Raw genomic sequence first — 20510 nt, 5'->3', positions numbered from 1 at the left:
CATTGAGAAGAAGGAAAAGGCTAATGAAGAGAATGGTTGTTAAGTGGCTGAGATACATGTTACATTCAGCTGCAGTTGAAGGCCATTCAGAAAAGTGCCTCGGGTATGTTTTTTTGAAAAAGGTGAAGCCAACCATACCAATATTGAGAACACATATTGAGAATCTCATCTTTGGGAATCAGTGAGGATGAGATTTAGACATTTAAGAGCAGGCAGCAAGGCTACATTTTAGTATCCATATTTATTGATTGATTTATTTCTAGTTTAATAACACCCAATTTGCTTGGCCCCTATTACTGAGCAGCCTGATCCCAAACACCCAGCCAGCTCACTCCTCTCATTCCGTGCTCCTGCAGTCACCTGCATTTCTGCACCACTGGCAATGATTATCCATTCAAACTTCACTAAACATCGCCTGAAGGCTGGCTCGCTCGCTCACAGCTCTGCTCCTCCTCACCTTCCTGAAGATTCAGGCTTCAGCACTTCCACAGCAAAACAACAGGATGTGCCAGTAAGGCTACTGGGCTGACTGGGAGCCTAACTGGGACTGTATTGGGTAGCGGGCAACCTGTATTCTGACATCCTGTAGAGCATACACAGTATACCAGCTGAACATGCCACAATCTATTTCCCCATTGAATCCCCCACACACCCAGTGGGACGGGGGCGCCCCCCTCTGTCAGTGTCTTTTTGGAGCAGAGACAGGGAGGGAGAGGTGTAGAGCTCTTGATTCTCTTCCGAGTGACGGCTTTCTCGCTGTCATTGCTTGTGTCAGAAAATCAATTAATGATTCAGAAAAAAACAGACACAAAATATGTTGATATTTTCCCTGCTCTTTTCAGAGGCTTCTAAATTATTCACTAGCATCTTCCTCTCCCTTTTAGTCCAGAACTCATCCATCCCTAACTTAAATACATACTCTACACTGGTCTCTCCGCTCACTGCCAGCAGCATCGTTCTTTAAACAATACGGCCAGCAGACAAAATGGAACGCGGCCAGTTGGGTACTTGAAACAAGGTTGACAATTTTTAAAGCAAGAATATTCTTCAAGATTAGCCATGAATGAGAATGGGCAAGAAGTCTGTTGTGGACTCTGTTATAGTGAGAGAAAGTCACACAGACTTAGGCATAGTTGGTGACTGCTACAATGCAGTGAGGAAACAGACTGAGGGTCATTTGGGGTTTTAGTTCCAGTCCAGTTTTCTGGACATGTGTCTCCCTGAAGCCCATTGTCTGCTTGCGTTCCTCAACAGCTCCCAATTACACACTCTAAACAGCTCAAACAGGGTCCCAGATCATCAAGCTGTGAGCCCATGAAGACCAGCCCCACATGGTCCAGTAAGCAGCTGTTTCAGGTACTCCTAATGGAATATTACGGCACTTGGTGGTGTCAAAGATCCTGCGATCATCAATTGAGTAAACTGCCCTCTTTGGAAGGAGAGCAGGTCCCAGGGCAGGATCCTGGTGGGATGTTAATTTGGTGATAAAGTTTATTACTCATTGGAGGGCAATCTGCTGCTCCAGCACACTGACACTTCAACAGTGAAACTTGTTTCAGTGAGTCTTACTGGAATATAATGGCTGGCACTTTGTGGTGACACAGATCCTGTACTCAGGATTCAGATGAACTGAGTGTGTCCCAGGGCAGCAAAGGAAGATGAAGTTAATTCATCATAAAATGCACCTGTTGTGGGAGGACAGACTCTGCCCTTCAATCAGAGGAATTGCAAGCTCTGGATCTCATTAGGGTAACATTTCCATCTTATTGAGAGGCACAGCACCGTGTTTAGGATCAGCCCCTGTGGTGGATGTCAATAAGACTCTAGGCTCTTCTTGAAATACTAAAAGACTTCTTGTAAAATGCAATGTCATCAATTAAAGATTCTAGGCCCTAGCAAATAAAATGATTTTAACAATAAAAATCCAGCAGAACATCCAACCAAAAAAACCAATAATGTCATTGTGTCTTGCCAATTTTATGCATTCAATAGTTTTTTTTTCTTCTCAGAAAATGTGCTTTTGTCTTTAAATACATTACAAAATATGGCCCTCTCATTTCTTCGAAGATTCCGATTGATATTCAATGCTATATAATCTGCAGCACATCGAAATCAGGTTGATAGAATTGCATCTCTGATTAGTCTTGGTTTTGTTTGTAAAAACCACCACTCCACTCCACACATTTGCCATGGCTTATCATTCATGATTAGCTCATGTAAAAAGACTGAGAGGACTGGCTTTGAAAATGCTTCAAAGGTTTTTGCATGGGGGCAGGGTCATTCCCATTGAGTGGAAACGACTCATTAAACAGAAGTTTCAAAGTCGTAACTTGTTGCTTTCACTTTTTGAAGGGTTGGGTGGGGTGATAAGATATTTTTCCTGTGTATAATTATTATTAAAGATTTGCAAATCATTCAGCAGTTGGTACTAATGTGTTAGGCTGAACATCACAGCTATGGAAGATATATCATTACAGCATCAATGCATAAAATACCTTTCACTGTAATTTTGCAGGGCAGCTGAGTTTAAAGTGCGCTCTTTTATGCTTTAATAATATATATTTGGGTGAGCTGCCCTTCTGTCACCACATTACTTAAGTCTCTAAACGGTGATCATACAAGCAGTCACAGCTGCTTGCTTATTTGTTTGCTTTTAATCCATTGTGTTGCTAATATTGGTAATGTTGTGGTCTGCTAATGCCACTGCTGGTGTTTCTTCAGAGTATATCATTGGCATTTTAATGGTATCTCAGTGGGATTCTCAGACTAAAAAGCTGGAACTTAGTGGACAGTTTTGAAGCCACAAGGATGCAAGCAGTGTCTCCGGTGGAGGGAGAGGGGGTGTGGGGGGTGGCAAACCTTGTCAGAGATGATGGAGCTGGGTTTCTCTATTAACTCCTGCTGGGAGGGACATCTGAACATTTCAGGGTTGAAGCTGGCACATGGACATGCGTCTCGCTGAAGCCCATTGTCTGCTTGCGTTCCTCAACAGCCCCCAATTACACACTCTAAACAGCTCAAACAGGGTCCCAGATCACCTATCAGGAATCAAGCTGTGAGCCCATGAAGACCAGCCCCACAGGGTCCAGTAAGCAGCTGTTTCAGGGACTCCTAATGGAATATTACGGCACTTGGTGGTGTCAAAGATCCTGCGGTCATCAATTGAGTGGACTGCCCTCTTTGGAAAGAGAGCAGGTCCCAGGGCAGGATCCTGGTGGGATGTTAATTTGGTGATAAAGTTTATTACTCATTGGAGGGCAAGCTGCTGTTCCGACACACTTCTTCCATAGTGAAGTCTGTTTATCCTGGGCCCTCGAGCAGTTGGCCTGTGTTTCATAATGACAGACCTTGAGGAGGGGGGGGGGGGGGGGGGGGGGGAGGGCACTGGCCACTGATGAGAGATTGAGACACCCAGAAAAGGCTTAATAATCCAGACAGAGCTCTGTGTGTGTCAGCTGTGTGAATCCTGGGATGTACACTACAGTGTTCAGCTGATAGGGGGTCTCCATGACAGAGCTCTGTGTGTGTCAGCTGTGTGAACCCTGGGATGTACACTACAGTGTTCAGCTGATAGGGGGTCTCCATGACAGAGCTCTGTGTGTGTCAGCTGTGTGAACCCTGGGATGTACACTACAGTGTTCAGCTGATAGGGGGTCTCCATGACAGAGCTCTGTGTGTGTCAGCTGTGTGAACCCTGGGATGTACACTACAGTGTTCAGCTGATAGGGGGTCTCCATGACAGATGTCACAACAGTTCACAGAGAACAGCAAAAAGAGGTTTTGAAAAGACCATCCTCTTAGATTCCATGGGAAATATCTGACTTTGAGAGGGGAGGTCCTTGGGGATGATTGGCTGTTAGTGTTTGTGAATTGGAAACAATACTGCTCCAGGAAGGCAGGTTGAAGTCTGGAGATGGTCAGTGTGATTTCAGGGGACAGATGTCCATGCAGTAGAGAAGCTGGGTCATTCTAATGAGGTGTCAGGCTGTCTGGGGCCCTTATATACATGTTTTCTGTTTTCTTTAGAAATATTTTCAACTTCCATAGCTATGAAAGTCAATCCCGGTAAATTTTGAAATACTGAAAGAAACTGCGTATATCCAATCATAACAAAACATGTAGACATTGAGGAAGACTAGTCGAAACGCTCTTCATTGAATTTACTACGTTTCTTTTAGTGTGCCTAGTATTGTTGGCTTTATTTGGGATGGATTTAATAAGTACTACCTCTATACGTGTTACAAAATGTTTCAATTAACCAATGGAAAAGACAAGACATCAAAGACCATGAGCAGCAGATTTGGCTATTCTTTATGGGATAATTACCAACAATAGTCCGACTTGCTCTGCAATGTATGTTAAGTGTTTGGTGGCTACCTCTAAGTTGAGAGTGTATTTCTCGCACACTCTTTGCTGCGTTCGGTCTATCATACAAAGAGTGTAAGAGAAACATTTCGAATGCTTTGTCATTGACATTCTGCATGCATGATCTATACTCTCAGTGAAATGAGAAAGTGTAGTGGCTGCTACAGTAAACTGCAGATTCCAATGGGGACGTGACTGATAATATTGACTACCAAGAGTGATACAGTATATTATCTATCCATTCTGCTTTTTTTCTTGTTTTCTTCCTTTTTGCTTCTGGATAAATCCATTGAAAAAAACCACCCTATGTTTAGGGTGCATAAACATCCATTGAGAACAGTTGTACATCCAGTAAAAAACCTATGTTAATGGCCCGTATTCAGCATGCATGCATTTCTAAAGGTACTGCTCCTCATCCCGACTCTGCTAGGGGGGGTGGGGGGCAGTAGAGCCTCACTCCTTGTCAAAGCACAGCGCTGCTAACTGATATGTCAGAAAATCAATTCATTACTTTTAAGTAGCAGTTAAGAGTATCCACACAATACAGCCCAGTGAATTATTAACGAGAACAAAAGCTGAGTTATATTTTTTCCTCTTCTCTTAACAAACTGAGATCTGTTCTGAACTGAAAAGAGCCGAACTGTGTCAGTGGCCCCAGGGTCCCGTTTGAGTGAGTCTGAAATTAAATATGTGTGGATATTGCGGAGCAGAGACAGTTGAGCAGCCATCAGCGCTTACTCCAGTTCATCTTGGGTTTTAAAATGTGTGCCTTGCAAAATAATTTTTATGTTTCTTGGTTTGGATTCACTTTGCTTCTCGTCGATAGGCTTTTAGAAGCAAGAGTGTAAATGTTCTCTAAATGCAATAAAGCATTTTGTCAGTTGAAAAAAAGATTCATGTGCCCGACAATCCTTATTAAATGAATCAGTTGAGTTCTGATTTAAATGGGAGAACTAAAAGTATTTCCAGAGCAAGGGTGTGGATATTCTTGTTTCGGCAAGGTCTCTTCCTGGCAAAGTCGTAATTTCCTTGGGTCTTGCAAACCTGCCAAATGATCCAACTTTTCAATGTGATGTAACCCAGTCATCGATTTAGTTCCCTGTGTTGTTATCCAGCTATTAGCACTACCTGTCAAATGTAGAGCTTCAACAGCAGAACAATACAATATCCATTTGACACTTTCTTTTTTTAACACAGCCCATTTAAAAGCACAATCCACATACAGTAATAGGGGTACCATTATACACGTTTACCATGGTCTTTTTGCGTGGTACGTTTTCCTATGCATTCCCTCGGTTATACATTTGCATTTACCATAATTTAACATTTGTTTTTATTCATACATGCTTTACTATACTTCACTGGTCTTTGCAGTGCTTCCCTGTGCTTTACCATGCTTTCACAATGATTTATTACACTTTGTTACACTTTTACTGTGGGTCATTTCTTTAATAGTAAGCACATCTCTCTCCACCCTAGCATGGTCAACCGAGACTAAGCTGCTACTTCACAGGGTAGGAATGTGATAGTGGTTCCATCAGGACTCCCTTCTTGACCAGTGGTCTTCAAGCACTGAATACCTCCTTTGACATGATTTCAAACTTTAGCCTGATCCTTCCTGCAGACACCAAGGTGCTAGTGGTGTATGACATCTAGCATGGTGTGCAGTATCTGTGGTTCAGTCAGGAGCAAAACATTATGTGTCAGAGCGATGCAGACTTCGATGCTACGATTCTGGTATATGCACTGGGCTTTTTGTTTCTGTGATCTAGAATCAGAGGGTAAGGAAAACTCACTGGCAGCTGAAACGGCGTCTTTATCAAGCAGAGTGGTCCACTTGTAATGAATCTCCTCCTAGCGGCTGATGGGTTAATAACACTGACATCAGCATAAGACCTGCATTCACCTCTCCACTACAGAGCTTGCTGTTTATTTGAGTGGTAAGACGTTAGTCTTTGAACCGTACGGTTTGTGGTCCGCGTCCAGCCCTTGTCTTTCAATCCAATTCAATAGGCTGAGATGCCTAACCATTACACACCCTGTCCTCACCGAACTGAACCTTCCCTGGACACTCGCGGGGAAGCAGCTCCAGCAGCAGAGAAGGCTCTCCCCTTCCAGCTGGATGTTGTTCTAATTGATATCAAGTGGGCTGACACATTACCAATTCACCAGAAGATAGCTGTATTGATTGTAGCTCCTCAGGTGTCGATGTTGCACTGGGGGACTGGCCTTTAGTTTGCCAGTGGCTCAGTGGGAAGCAGACATGCCTTGGGCTACAGGTCACAGGTTCAATTCCTGCTTTGGGACTCTCCTCTGTTGCAATTGTGTTTTTCACAAAAGAAGATCAAGCTCACAAACAATGAAAATAAAATCACACTTTACGATTTACGTAAAAGCTTTAAACATATAAACAATGTGCATGCACTTATTTCTAAATTGTAAATGTGACTAAACTAGCTGATTCATTTCTTACCTTTAAGTGGTGTCTATAGTAGGCAGGTTTTTAAAAAAATTTTTTTACAGCTATTCACAAAGCTTTAACTTATGAGTTATTTGTGTATGTGCCCCTATCCTTATAATCAAACATATGTAATGCAAAATTTGACATAATTGACAAAATTGACAAAACCTGACTTCAATCCATAAGCATTTCTTGATATGAGGATAGCAGTACCAGACTTAATTTTTAAAACAACTTAATTTTCTCTCTAGCACACTAATTTATTCACAAACAGTAGTTCTTAAATCCATGACCACAATTGGCTGTGGTGCTAATTCGACTGTGGCCAACAATGTTTAATCAAAGCGACAAGGGTCTGCTGAGCTAAACCGAGGCCCTGTCCTTGTATGAGGGTCTGACTCCACTGCGGAGACTGAATCTGTCAGAATATTGTATTGGTGGAGCAGCACTGGTGAACACTGCAATGTGTCACGGGCTGAGGTATAGGGGCCACAACGACACAGTAGCAACACGAATCACCTCCACTGATTCATTTCCTGGTTTGGAAAAAACAACTTACTGTTACAATGTGAGGCATGGAAACCACCCAGAGCCACACACCACACAGGAATTCAAAACCCTGCTCTGAGTAAGAGCCTGCTAGGAACACGGGGTCTTAGCGTGTGGGTTTTTGTTCAAGTTTCACTTTTTTATTTAAAATGTTGTGTTTTATTTAACACGGAAGGTAACATAGTTAGCTAAAGAAAGCATTGTGAGTGTCTTCTTAGTGTTAAAATGAAGTGGTGTATTCAGCGGAGGGTCTAAAATACCCCAGCATTTATTGAAGATGATCTCAACGTTTGTATAGGACTACATATTAATCACAGCATGGTATACCTTGTTTGTTCCATGATGTAATGGACTTTTAATGGGAAACTCTGCTTAAGCATGTTCCCACAATGAATTACCTGTTATATTAAAAAAGACTGTCAATAGCTAGCTTACTAACACACATTAACGAATGTGCTTGTTTATGGTTAGTTAATGTAGAATTACTTATATAGTGTAATCTTAATGATTAGTAACTTCATCATGGTTAGGATTTGTTTGAACCATTTTAAAGTAAACATTATTTCTTTAATCTAGTTGTTAACTGCTAATAAACAAAGAAAAGTGGCCTGTAAAATACAGCGGGACCAAATAGACCAAAGAACAGGTAACCATGGAATAATCTTGAGGGTGCGTTCCTCTCAGAGCTTTCAGTTTCCAGGTTTGAATTCCTGCATGTCTCCTATGCACTCAGATGGCTTCAGCAGTCACTGAACACCGCCAAAGCTTACATCTCCAGAGAGCTCACCTCATCATACAGACATATGCTTAAAGTCCTGCTTCTTGCTATGTGGATGTATTGGCAAGGACTGCCAGGGTAGATCATACTGTACTGATCTGATTGTCACACTCAAAGTGCAGATAAAGCAGGCTCCCAGTGTTGCAGAGAACACAGAGTAGTTAAAGAGTATCCTTTGCTCTCAGGCTGCGGTTCCCAACCTCATGTGACTCAGTCCCTTCTAGAGGAGTGATCATGTGATGCCCTCAGCGAGGGGACAGCAAGGTGAGTCTCAGAGACCCAGGTCTTGTCTGATTTTCTGCCATAACACCATGTCATCAGTTATGCATGGAGAGCATATGACTGACTGTGTTTGTATCGCAGCATAGTATTGTCATGTGAGTCTCACATTCACAGTGCTTCGAGCCTGCTGTTGGAATGAGTGTTGCCAGCTCATGATCACAGAGGTGAGGATATTGTTTCACCTGTTAGGTTAACTAGCTAGATATATCTGTATTCTTCTGCAGCAAATGCAACAGTGCAGGGGCTGGGTGCAAACCGGCGACCCTGCACACCATAAGAGAGCATCTTAACCACTATGCAAGAGCTTTTAACATCATCTCATCTGCTGTGGCAGAGTATCACACAACACTGCCCCTTACATCTGCTGAAACAAATACACCTTTTAATCAGATTGATGTATAACAATGATTGGTTCATTTTGCATGCTGTCACACTATGTGTAAAAAATATATATATATATATATTGCAGTTGACAAGTAGACTTTATGTAAAATGCAACACTGTTTGAATGGTTTATATCATCTACCTGTGCATAACAGGTTCGCACAAAGGCTAAAATGATCAGGTATTTTTTCTTTAGAATCTCCAGAGCGATTTTCCCCTGTGCGTTGAACTGGACACTATCAAAGAGCTCGGAATAGTTTTCTTAAAACTCTGTCACTGCGTTCAAGAACAAATGAAGTTCCAGCCATGAAATTCCGATACTAGATTAACAAATAGCATTAGCGTTCCAGTGTTGCAATACAAAATATAGAAATAGGGTGAGAAATCGAGTTTGAACCAAGCAGAGTAGACGGGTGAAACCACGAGCGGGCTGTGCAGTATAAACAGGCCCCTGGCACTGTGGAAGGTGTTTCTCCTGGCTCTGAAGCCTGCCCCTGGCTGAATGTGTCCCCTCTGCTCCAGGAAGCAGCCTGAGCACACCTACCTCAACGCTTCCAGAGACACAGGAGGAAGTGATAAGGAAAGGGGTCCATTGTGAAATGCTTGGGAAGGGCAGCAGGGTCCTGAGATATCAGTGTGCACTTCTGCTGCTTTCTGTTACTCAACCAGCTGACCGTGTTGCCCAATGGATGACCAAGCAGACAGGGCTCCGGTCAGAAAGACTGCCACGATGGGCCTTGAAAAGCTGAGTTAATGCACCACAGTTTTTGGATATCACTTTGTGAGGCTGTTGAAATCACAAGCCTGCGGTGCCTTGATTATAATACAGATAAACTTCACTTGACAATACCCCCCCCCCCCCCCCCCCCCACACACACACAGAAACACTGATTGAGAAACTCCTCTCTCCTTGTGCCTGTCCTCCACATCTTCCCCTGCTCTCTGAAGCAAACTTTTTGAGTGAAATTAGTTTCGCTCTTGTCCATTTGAGTAGCTAAATGAAATTACCAGGTTAAAGATGCCTGGGGCAAACTGAAGCGTATTCTCTAGTGGCCCTGGTTAGTGCAAAGAATATATTAGGCATGACTGCATGTCATTTTTTCAATTTGCTGGTGCTAACTAATAATCCCAGGGGAGAGGGGGTGCATATTAAAGGAGGCAAGCCGACTGCATGGGGATCCTCACTCTTCTCTGAGCCTCCTCCACACACACCGGACCCAGAACCCCCGCTGACGGGCTGAACCATGAACCACGGCCAGTTTGGCATGTCCTCCCCTCTCTCCTGGACCATGTACCTGATGCGGAAAGGCAGAAGCACCAACCCTCTCTTCGGTAAACCGGTGCTTTCGTTGTCTTCTCTACTGCATGTCTGTGTTTAACTGCTCTGTTTGTTTGAATTGTGTGAATACGCTTCTTGCTGGAAACCAGGTTCTCAGCTTTTGTACTTTATTCGCATGAATTTGCTCAGAAAGGAAAAAGACGGACATTAAAGTTATCAAATCTGAATTAAACAAACCAGGCATTTCATTTAGTGTCTTGTAAATATCTATCTATATCTATCTATATTATATTTCATAGTACATTCTCTTTCATAAATAACCTGTGGTACCAGTAATAACAATTTGGAAGAAAAAAAAGCTCTGAGAATTTGCCCCAGGATGTTTCCACACTGTACTTTATTTGGTGTAGTTTACAATTCGGGAACAGAAAAGATGATCACATTGGCATCTCACTTCACAGACCATAATATCTGCACCCATGTAAAAGAAAAAATGAAGAACGCCTTCGCTTGTAGTAATGTATTTTGCAAGATGGATCAGCTGTCCTGCTTGTTTGACAGGTTCTTGCAGGTATACTATGCTATCAGTGAACAGGTTGCTTGTTTGAGAAAGGTTTGTTTGACAGGTTCTTGCAGGTATAATATGCTCTCAGTGAACAGGTTGCTTGTTTGAGAAAGGTTTGTTTGACAGGTTCTTGCAGGTATAATATGCTCTCAGCCAGTAAGTTAAAGAAGCCTCTGAAACAAACGTGGGGCTTTCCTGTTCAGGCTACTGCTACTAAGTGGTGCCAAAAACAGCCGAGACAGCGGTGAAAGAATATTCCTATCCTCCGAAGTGCCATCAATATCATACCTGCGGTTATGACTTCATAAACCCTATAAGAAACAAACTATTATCAAGTAATTGAAATATCTGTGTGACACATGAGAAGTAACACAAGGTCCTGCATTCAACCATAAGATATACCAGACTTATCTAAAGATTTGAACCAGGATAATTGGCAGTGCTGTCTCCCTTATAAAGGTTTGTCTGCAGTAAAAGCACAGCAAAGTGTAATGAAGCACAATGAAAGCATGGTAAAGCATAGGGAAGCATTGTAAAGAACAGATAGGTATGGTAAAGGAAAAAAAATTCATGTCCAACAATGGTAAATTATGGTATAACTGCAAAATGACCATGCAGATGTGCGTAGTAAACTTTTAAAAGGGCTGTATAAAGCCGTGAAGCACAGTGTATGAAGCTGTAGCTTTTAACCACATCTAATAAGTGCACAACAACGTCTATAGATTGTTAGGTGGTTCTATTTTCAGAACAGCACGTGTTCTTTAATGTTATGATGACATCAGCACATGGTAGAATTACAATGACCATGCATTTTTAACAACAGTTTGTGTTTTATATGTTTTATACTTTAGAAGAAATGTGTTTGAAGGTCAAGATCAGTCCAAGTCTTTCACACGTTTTAAGGGATTAACATTTTGTTCACCAGTTGCTTCCTGCGCTTTAGGCTACTACTGTGTATTCGTACACACAAAAAACAGCTTGAACATAGACAGAAGGCCTCAAATGTGTATACGTGTTAATCTGTTTTTTTTTTAAAATATATAATGAAACGTTAATGTCAGTTAATACTAACAACAGCAGCAAAATATTAATTCTGTACTACTACAACAACTAATAAATACTATTACTACTACTACTAATAATACAACGCCATATTTTTGTGAAAACGAATTTATGAATTGTATTTAAAACAAAGACATCCAGCAAATTATATAAAACTACGGACAGCTATGTACTATTAACGAAAACATCTCAATTTGGAATTATGAAACAAAATACAAATGAGAAAATGGGTTGGTTTTTTAAGTAGACATTCTTTACAATTCTCTGGATTTCTGTATTTTGTTTAAATTACGGTTTAATAGTTAGGTTTAATAGTGATAAACAATATAATAAAAGGAGGAAAAATAAAGAAAACAGTTTAAAATATTTTCTTCAAAATATTTTTACTTAATTGGTTGACACTTCTCTCCTATAGCTTCATCTTATTTTTATGCAACTGTTTCCTATAGGTTAGTGATATCAAAGCGACTGCGTTGTGCATTAAAAAAAAAGATAGGAACGGCGAATCGAATTACAGTGTGCATCAATTTAAAGACAGCATATGCACTCAATATATAGAAGTTGTCCCGCTTGAACTCAGCCATGGGTTAATCAATCGTTGAAATCGCCATGGCATTGCTAAACATTGTTGCGTACCGCTTATCTGCTGGAGCGGTCTCCGAGACAGCGGCACACGCGCAGCGGGGTGCCGGTTCATGGAGTTCACCTCTCAAAGGGGCTCCACGACGTCCCCCCGTGTCCCATGCGCTGGCCGGTCACGAGTTTCATGGGGCCGGTGGCGGGCGGGACTGTCTCGCAAAGTTTAAAAAGTTTAAATTAAATGTTCTCGTTCACTGTCACGACTTTTGTTTCAAATGATATAATTAGCTGGATGTCTGTTTTAAATACAATTCATAAACTCGTTTTCACAAAAAAAATATGGCGTATTATTATTATTATTATTATTAGTAGTAGTGGTAGTAGTAGTAGTAGTAGTACAGAGAGAGAGAGATAGATAGATAGATAGATAGATAGATAGATAGATAGATAGGAAGATATTGGTAGATAGACAGATACACAGGTAGATGGACTGATCAGAGGGCACACAGATGTGAAAGTTCTCATTCTGACAGAACACAGCACATCTCGCCAGCTCTCGTCCTGCTGGGAAGGGCAGGTATGTCGATGCAGTGCTGGGTGGTGGTGGCTGGGTTTATTAATTATTGAGCTGTGCTTGTGGTACGGCTGCGGCTGGCTGTCGGAAGACTCTGTGTGTGTTTCTGTCTGCAGCCTGTTTTAGAAATGCAGAATAAAACAGAGTCAGTGAAGAAACCCAGAGCTGACTCACAGCGATATCGCCTGCTCTGTAACCAAACAGGGGTCCTTCCTGCAGGCCCTGTAACACAACTCCGTTACACCAGATCCTTTTATACAGAACACATCGGCTGGGACACACGGCTGGGAAGGGTGGATTTTGCCTGCAGTTTAACAGCACTGTACCTGCAGGGAGAACCCAGTGCTGTGCATCCATCTAAACCAACCACAGAAAACAAAACACAATGAGTGAGTCTGGAACTGAAACAGCTAACACAAGATAAGCACTGCATTGAAACAGACTGCAGTGCTGTCTCTCTCATAAAGGTTTCCCAGAGCATAGCAAAGTGTAACAAAGCACAAAGCGTGGTAAAGACTGGGTAAGCACTGTAAAGCCCAGAGAGATATGGTAAAGCAAATTGAAACTGAAATAGAGCCAGTATAGGTTACAATAACTTCTGAGCGCTTGGCTCCAGAATTAACCAGCATACCACAGGGGGTTCCATCAGCCGTGCCTCTGTAATCCTCACTTGGTGTTTTCACAGCCTTGCCCCTGTAATCCTCACTTGGGGACACTGATATAGCAAGCCTGCAGCACACAGGCACCCCCAGACTTACCCATCGATGACCATTACCACATTGTTACATATAGAACCATTAGAACCTCCAAGGCCAGGATTGATGTGTATTTGGAGCCTTGGGTTTTACATTGAACCCAGCTGACAGACCCACTGTGGTTCAGTATGAGAATGGTCCTTTATAGAATCCAACCACAATAATGGTTCTATTGAACGCCTGGTCTTCTAAACAGAACACATGCAGTAACCTTATTTTTTAAAGAGTTTAGGCAGTGCTATCTTATACAAAAATAAAAATAAATAAAACTTCCCATTTCTAAACAGGCTTGTCCAGTTCCCCGTGGTTCACTATCATTATTTCATTCAATGTCAAGCTGGTCCCAGAAAGGAATTTCTTTATTCCAGTGAATGTTGTCAGTGTGTTTGCTCATCTGCAGTCAGTTCAGATAAGGGAGATCCACAGTAACCAGCACTGGACCGGCAGGGAAGCAATCACAAATCTTTCATTTTTTATATTGCACCCTGTGGCTAAACTCTTAAAGCAAGGATGCCTTCAAATAAAAAGAGAAGTAACAGACATTTGCCTTAAAAAAAAAAAAAACCTGACAAGTGTCAGCCAGCTATCAGTGTAAAATCAACCTGACAAACAAAGCAGGGTGCATGTAGAGGATCTTTAGAACCGTGGAATGAGCATTCTATTCTGACATAATCATGACATCATCCACTGAATTCTCGAACAGTCACAAGTTTAGTGCGCTGCGTTTACTCTTCTTCTACACAGCTGAACTTCCATATTTAAATCATTTCAACATTTTGTGTGTCCAAATAATAAAAAGTGTCACTCTTTAAAACACAGAGGCAGACGGATAGTAGAGGGGCTCCTATTGGGATTTCATTGGGCGCTATTCACAGCACTGTGACTTTTATAAAAAAAAAAAAAAAAAAAAAAAAAAAAAAAGCACTGTTCATTGCTTTTTGAAATAAACATTCTCTTAGAATAAAGCTTTGAAACATGAATAATTGCTAGCCTTCTCTAAACAGTCAAAAGAAGATTTTGTGAACTGCAAACTTGATTTAAATCAAAATTGCCTTAAAGAAAAAACAAGAATAAGAACAAAACATACATTCCTTAAAATAGAGACCGTTGTTTAGTGTGTGCTCGTTGGTGTTTTAATTGCAGGGGATGAGACTATATAAATCTTCATAAGTTGTGTGTGTATTATTGTAGTGAGTATTTATATAAAAGTGCAATCATATAGCCGGACTACGCCAGAGTGGAAACCCACTCAATAAGTACGGGGGCAATTACGCGCACCGGCTCTTCTGTTCGGCACTGGAATGGCTGTGGAACACCACAAGACACAGGGGGAGAAACAGTACGACTGAAATTGAGACGTTTGCATGATTTCCAGGCAATTTACAATCAATACATAAAGGAACTAACAATTATTAATAACACAAGAGTACACAGACAAAACTGGTAATTATAAAATCACTTTTTTCCGTATGGTTAAATCTGATGCGATCGTTCTACCACGCGGTGAAGCTTATAAACAGTCCAATCTAACACAAGCGGCTTCCACGAGACAGGAGATTTAAGGATGGCCCGGCGCTGTAGCGCAGCCTGGAAGTCCTAATACTTTCCTTACCTTAAAATAAACAGACCAACAGCAACATCAATATCAGTTTCTCTGTGTCGCTCGTTACAATTAGCCAGCCAAAAACCAACAAACACCAACCTTAAAACAAACAGAACAGCAACATCAAAATCAGTTTCTCTGTGTCGCTCGTTACAATTAGCCAGCCAAAAACCAACAAACACCAAACTTAAAATAACCTAAAACAACATCAGTTTCTGTGTATCATTGCTGCTGTGCTGACGAGACTGATTTCAAAGCCACCCCAGATTGATCAACAGGTGAATTACTTAATTAGCAGGTAAAATGGTTAGGGAGGGGGCATGATCAGCGGGGCCAAAAAGCTGCAACTACTCGAAATACTACACGTGAATACTACAAAATCAAATCAACAAACCAGTGCACAAAGCAAACGTGAATAAAATAATAACGTGTACTTTATATAATAAAATATACATATACGTGCTCAAAAGAAAACGTGATTAAATAAACAAACATGCAAATAATCATACACAGAACAAACAAGTAGGCCTACTACTAAAGTGCAGCCTTACATCATTGTTTTATTAATTCAGTCATTCTAAATAATTTCATTGATCAACTCTTAATTCTTTATATATGTGTGTGCGTGTGTGTGTGCGCGCGCGCGCGCTATATAAACTAAAGTAGTCATTATGCCTTGCACACAAATATAAGCTGCAGACTGAGATGAAAAGTACCCCCGAACAGAAAGGCGTGAGAAAGAGCCTGAGCTTGTTGGGGTTCTTCCCTGACGACCTCGCGCTTCTTATCGCTGATCTCCCGCATTTGAACTGCCTGGCTCTCCTGGGAAGCCCAATAGAAACATAATGTTTGTTTTTGTGTTCTTTCAGCAGGAAGGGAGAATAGACAAGTCGGCTACTGTTCAGCAATTGCCCCTCTAATCTAAGTCTCCAAACGGTGATAAAAACCGCACCTGACTGATAGGAGCGAAGTGGTTTGTATGAGCTGTCTCTCAAAGCAGTAAACCTGTCCGAACCGTGGTGTGTGCCATGACCGATGGGTCTCGTAACGAGAACGGGGACGACGTTCTGGAAACTGCGCAGTCACTTGCAGTCCGAGGCACCCGGGCAGTGTCTAGTGTTTAACAAGGCATTGCAGACAGCGTCAAGCCGGAGTCATCTTTTTAAAATGGGTTGCATTACACAGTCAACTGCTGCTTAGAAATGTTGCGAGGTTTACATATTCTGCGTATTCAATTAACAGTATACACACATGCCAGCTGCACTGTAGTGCACTGAGAAAACCTGGATAGGGTATAGGCCTATATTAACAAATACTCATATTTGAATAAAGGGCTTTTTTGGGAAAGAATTGCAAACATGTTGTAGCTGTCCCTATAAAGCAGACAGCAATTTCAAAACATCAAGGCAAAATAAAACAAACAGCAATGCTGAGACACTTGTTATTCGGGTTGTAACCCTTAAAGCACGAGAAATCAGTTAGTCCGAAACATTATTCTAACGTTTCTTCTGAAGGACTGCTTTGAAATATGTAGCTTTCTTTGTGTTCGTTCAAAGAGGTGTATTATTATTATTATTATTATTATTATTATTATTATTATTATTATTATTATTATTCAATAGATTTACATTTTAAGCACACAAATAAGTGATTATTGTGTTATAGCTGTGTCTCTCTGAAAAACCATTGTGTGAGCGAGCATCGAGGTTTCTGGGTTCAAACCCGCAAACCAGCGACCTGTCCACTGTGTGTGACTATTCGTATTGAATGCAAAAGCAATACACTGCCTGTTGTTGAACTCTAATTAAATAATGACATGTCTATAGTAAGTTATTCCCTCGCCCTAGTTGATTAATGGTTTTACTCTAAAGAATCCATAATGCATTTATTTACAAATGTATTTGTTTTAATATGTATTTATGCACGAATCACAATTGTATTTAATATTATTAAGACACGTAACAAACAAAAAAACCCAGATAATTCCATAAACTGAACGTGCTCACACTAATGAACCTGGAGGCTCGTGTGTCAGAAGCCGCTCCATGCAGTGCAGTTTTGAGCGCACGTCTTTCTCCACAGCCTTCCTCGCAGTATCCCCGAGATCATTTGCTGCCCTCTGCAGGCCTTCGGGTGTGGCTGCAACTTAGACAAATAACTTGTTTTCAAAATTTTAGGGATTTTTCATTTTCTTTCTTTCTTTCTTTCTTTCTTTCTTTCTTTCTTTCTTTCTTTCTTTCTTTCTTTTTAAAATGGTATGTTATATAGTCTTATTTCGTGAGAAAAGTACAAGACAATCTGTCACCTTGATAAGAATGAAATGACATCTATCTATCTATCTATCTATCTATCTATCTATCTATCTATCTATCTATCTATCTATTAAAATAAGTTAACTATTCTGGTAATTCTGAAAATGGCCATGGTTTAGGTAATGCTGGTTTTACTCCATGCTTTATAGACGATCTGTAGCCTACATGGAATCACTGCATCCAACAGCTGGATCTCTATATTTCCTGAACACCGCGTCTGATGTTAACCGACAGCGTGTGCTGTCATCTGGCGCTGCTGTTCCCGGAGTTGAGGCTGGAGCGCAGCTCAGCCCGGCCAGCGGCGGCTGGAACGGCTGGATTCCTGTGGTTACTCGGGGTAACTCGAGCTGGACGCGCAACCCAAACTAGCTTTCATCGAGCTCTGACTGAGAAGATCGGCAAATTTGAGCTCAAGCACAGAAACAGAAGCTGAAAGCGTGATAGGTCTTCTGAATTATTGTGGTCTGCTGGAGAGAGACCACCCACCCTGGCCGGTATGAGATGCTTCTATTTTATATAGAATTTAGAGCAGTTGCTGCTGTTTAGAGTAGGGCGCTGCAGTCTGAACACCGGAATAACTTTTACTTCTCTGTCTATAATGCATCTCTTTGATTATTTTCTTTTCTTATTGGACTATGATGCTGAATAATGCATATTTTAATTGCACTGACTGCAATAAAACTGAAACCCTCGCAGCCTGCCTCAGGAATCCCATTGACTGTTTGAGGCGGTTTAGCATAGAGGACTGACTGACAGGGGCCGTGCGCGCCCCTGATTGGCTGGATGCTGGGCCAGCTTCAGTCTCCCCGATTAGCCGAGAGATCGATGTATGCAAACGAGCCCTCCCCTCCCTCATTCCTCCGGAGCCCGCTTACAGTAAAAGTGACTTCATTTCCAGGCAATGTCATTCATATAGCGTGTGCACAGCGCAGAGAGAGAGAGAGAGAGAGAGAGAGAGAGAGAGAGAGAGAGAGAGAGAGAGAGAGAGAGAGAGAGAGAGAGAGAGAGAGAGAGAGAGAGAGAGAGAGAGAGAGAGGAGGAGAGAGAGAGAGAGAGAGAGAGAGAGAGAGAGAGAGAGATAAGCACAGGAAAGCAGCGTGTTCGGGTTTGCAGTGGAACTAGTGACAGTGGAGAAAAATAAGACATAGAGGGATCTTGTCAACCCCGGGGGATTACTTACTCAAGAGAACCGGTGTCTGTGCTTCAATTGGGAAATCCGCGCTCTCTTTCTGGTGTAGATTTGCAGCCAGCGTTACTGTCAAGTGACCTAGCAGCACTATCACTATCGCTGTCAGCTCGGGACAGCGCACTGAGTTCGTCTGGAGAGCTCAGACACCAGCTCCACTGCCTGCCTGTCCACCCAGACAAACTGTTAACTGTTCATTGTGGGACGCAGGACCTTTCTCCTGCATGGGCGCCTGCTGAGTTTGGACTTGTCTGCAGTGTTTTAGTCTGCTGTCCAGTACCTTTTTCTCTGGAGAAGAATGCTGCCGCTTTCCGCGCCCTACCAACTGTTGCTTTATTAGTTTGTGTGAGTGTCTGTGCTCAGGAGGGCTGTGTTGCGTCCTTCACCTGTTTGTTTCAGGACTGTGTTTTCTTTTCTTATTGATGAATGTGAAAGTGAATGCGCCGCGCTTCCACCTGCTGTACTTAACACGATCTGCCTGTGCGCTGTGTACAGGAAGCGGGGTTGGTTTTCGTGGGCGATGCGCGACTTGTCAGTGACTCACCGCCTCTGTTGGTATTGAGAGCCTCTGTTCCTTTTCAAAGTTTCGCGAAGCGCTGCTGGGGATTTCAAGTTAAAGTGTTACTGCTGTTGAGAGCACACAGCCAGCAACAGACCGCGGAAGAATACACCACAAAGTGTAACCAGGATCCCCTGAGTGATTTTCAGATGTGGCTCCGTGTTCACGTGTATCTCCTATGAATTGACTGGGTTAGAGAGAGAGAGAGAGAGCGAGGTCTGCGAGGAGAGAACAACAGACAAAGCTGAACTTGGATGATATATATATTTTAACTGGAGTAGCTAGTTGACACTGCCAGTGTCGGCCGCTTTTCTTCCTCTCCATCAAGCGGAATATACAACAGTAATGGTTTTCCTTTGGGACGCCAAATACGGTACGATAATCGCATGGCTCTTTTACATTGCAGTCAGGGGTGCTGGAACTAGGGGTGCTGGGGGTGCGGCACGGCTTCCATCATATACAGGGGTACAGTTTCGTTCAACGGCTTTCAGCACCACCACTTTAAAAATGGCAGTGCCAATGATTGCAGTTATCTGTTTATATCTCGTTAACCTTAAGTTTGCAAGAGAGGACTACAAACTTAACATGACAATAAATAATGCACACATAAATGAACACATACACACTTACACTACATACATACAGCTATGGCCAAACGTTTCGCACCACACTATACTATTAACTCAGTTTGCTTCAAAAAGTCGAATGAAATCTGCTGAATAATGTTACTTTAACATATTGAATTACATACCGCTTGTAGTTTTCCAGATACGTAACGGAAAACTGACAACAACTGAAAAATGTGACCGTTCAAAATCTATCATGAAACACTATTATTATGGCTTCCGGTAGACCTTTGCGATATCATGTTGTAGTTTCTTTGCTTACACGATGTTAAATAAAATATATAAATGATGTTCACATACCCGTAGTTAAAAATAAATAAATAAATAAAAAGGTGTCTCAATCCTAAAATTATAGGGTGATGCTAAACTTTTGGCCGTAGCTACACGCACACGCACACGCACACGCACACACACACGCGCGCGCACACACAAGGAGATATTTATAACTTCGTCTGTAACTTCTTCATTTCTAAATGAGCAACAGTTTAAAAAACAATGTCTTGGCAGGAGCCTATGCGTGGTTGCCAGCTTTATAAATGAAAGCAACACATGAATGGACATTGAAGTCGTTATTGTAGATTATAGGGGATG

The 20510-nt window shown here is 41.9% G+C and overlaps 1 protein-coding gene and 1 long non-coding RNA gene across 5 annotated transcripts in view; one reads left to right on the top strand and one right to left on the bottom strand.

Annotated features, from left to right (window-relative positions):
* The window catches only part of LOC117406037 (runt-related transcription factor 1-like), a 73334-nt gene that overhangs the window by 33184 nt on the left and 19640 nt on the right, over positions 1-20510 (top strand). For 2 of the 4 annotated variants that reach the window (XM_059030338.1, XM_059030336.1), the window contains exon 1: positions 18583-19666. The exons of the other annotated variants lie outside the window; for them this stretch is intronic. In XM_059030338.1, coding sequence (XP_058886321.1) covers positions 19639-19666 — 28 coding nt within the window. In that variant the 5' untranslated portion in view covers positions 18583-19638. Of the gene's footprint in view, positions 1-18582; positions 19667-20510 lie in introns of those variants that run through there. 4 annotated transcript variants of the gene reach the window in all.
* Positions 11382-15502, bottom strand: LOC131737948 (uncharacterized). The gene is made up of 2 exons (XR_009329529.1): positions 15336-15502; positions 11382-13235 (listed from the first exon to the last, which is right to left on the bottom strand). It is a non-coding gene; the product is annotated as an uncharacterized LOC131737948 (long non-coding RNA).

The sequence above is a fragment of the Acipenser ruthenus genome, chromosome 9 (genome assembly GCF_902713425.1).
Source record: "Acipenser ruthenus chromosome 9, fAciRut3.2 maternal haplotype, whole genome shotgun sequence".
NCBI classification, from domain to species: Eukaryota; Metazoa; Chordata; class Actinopteri; order Acipenseriformes; family Acipenseridae; genus Acipenser; species Acipenser ruthenus.
Note: the sequence above shows the minus strand (reverse complement) of the source record. Positions and strands in the feature narration are given on the sequence as shown.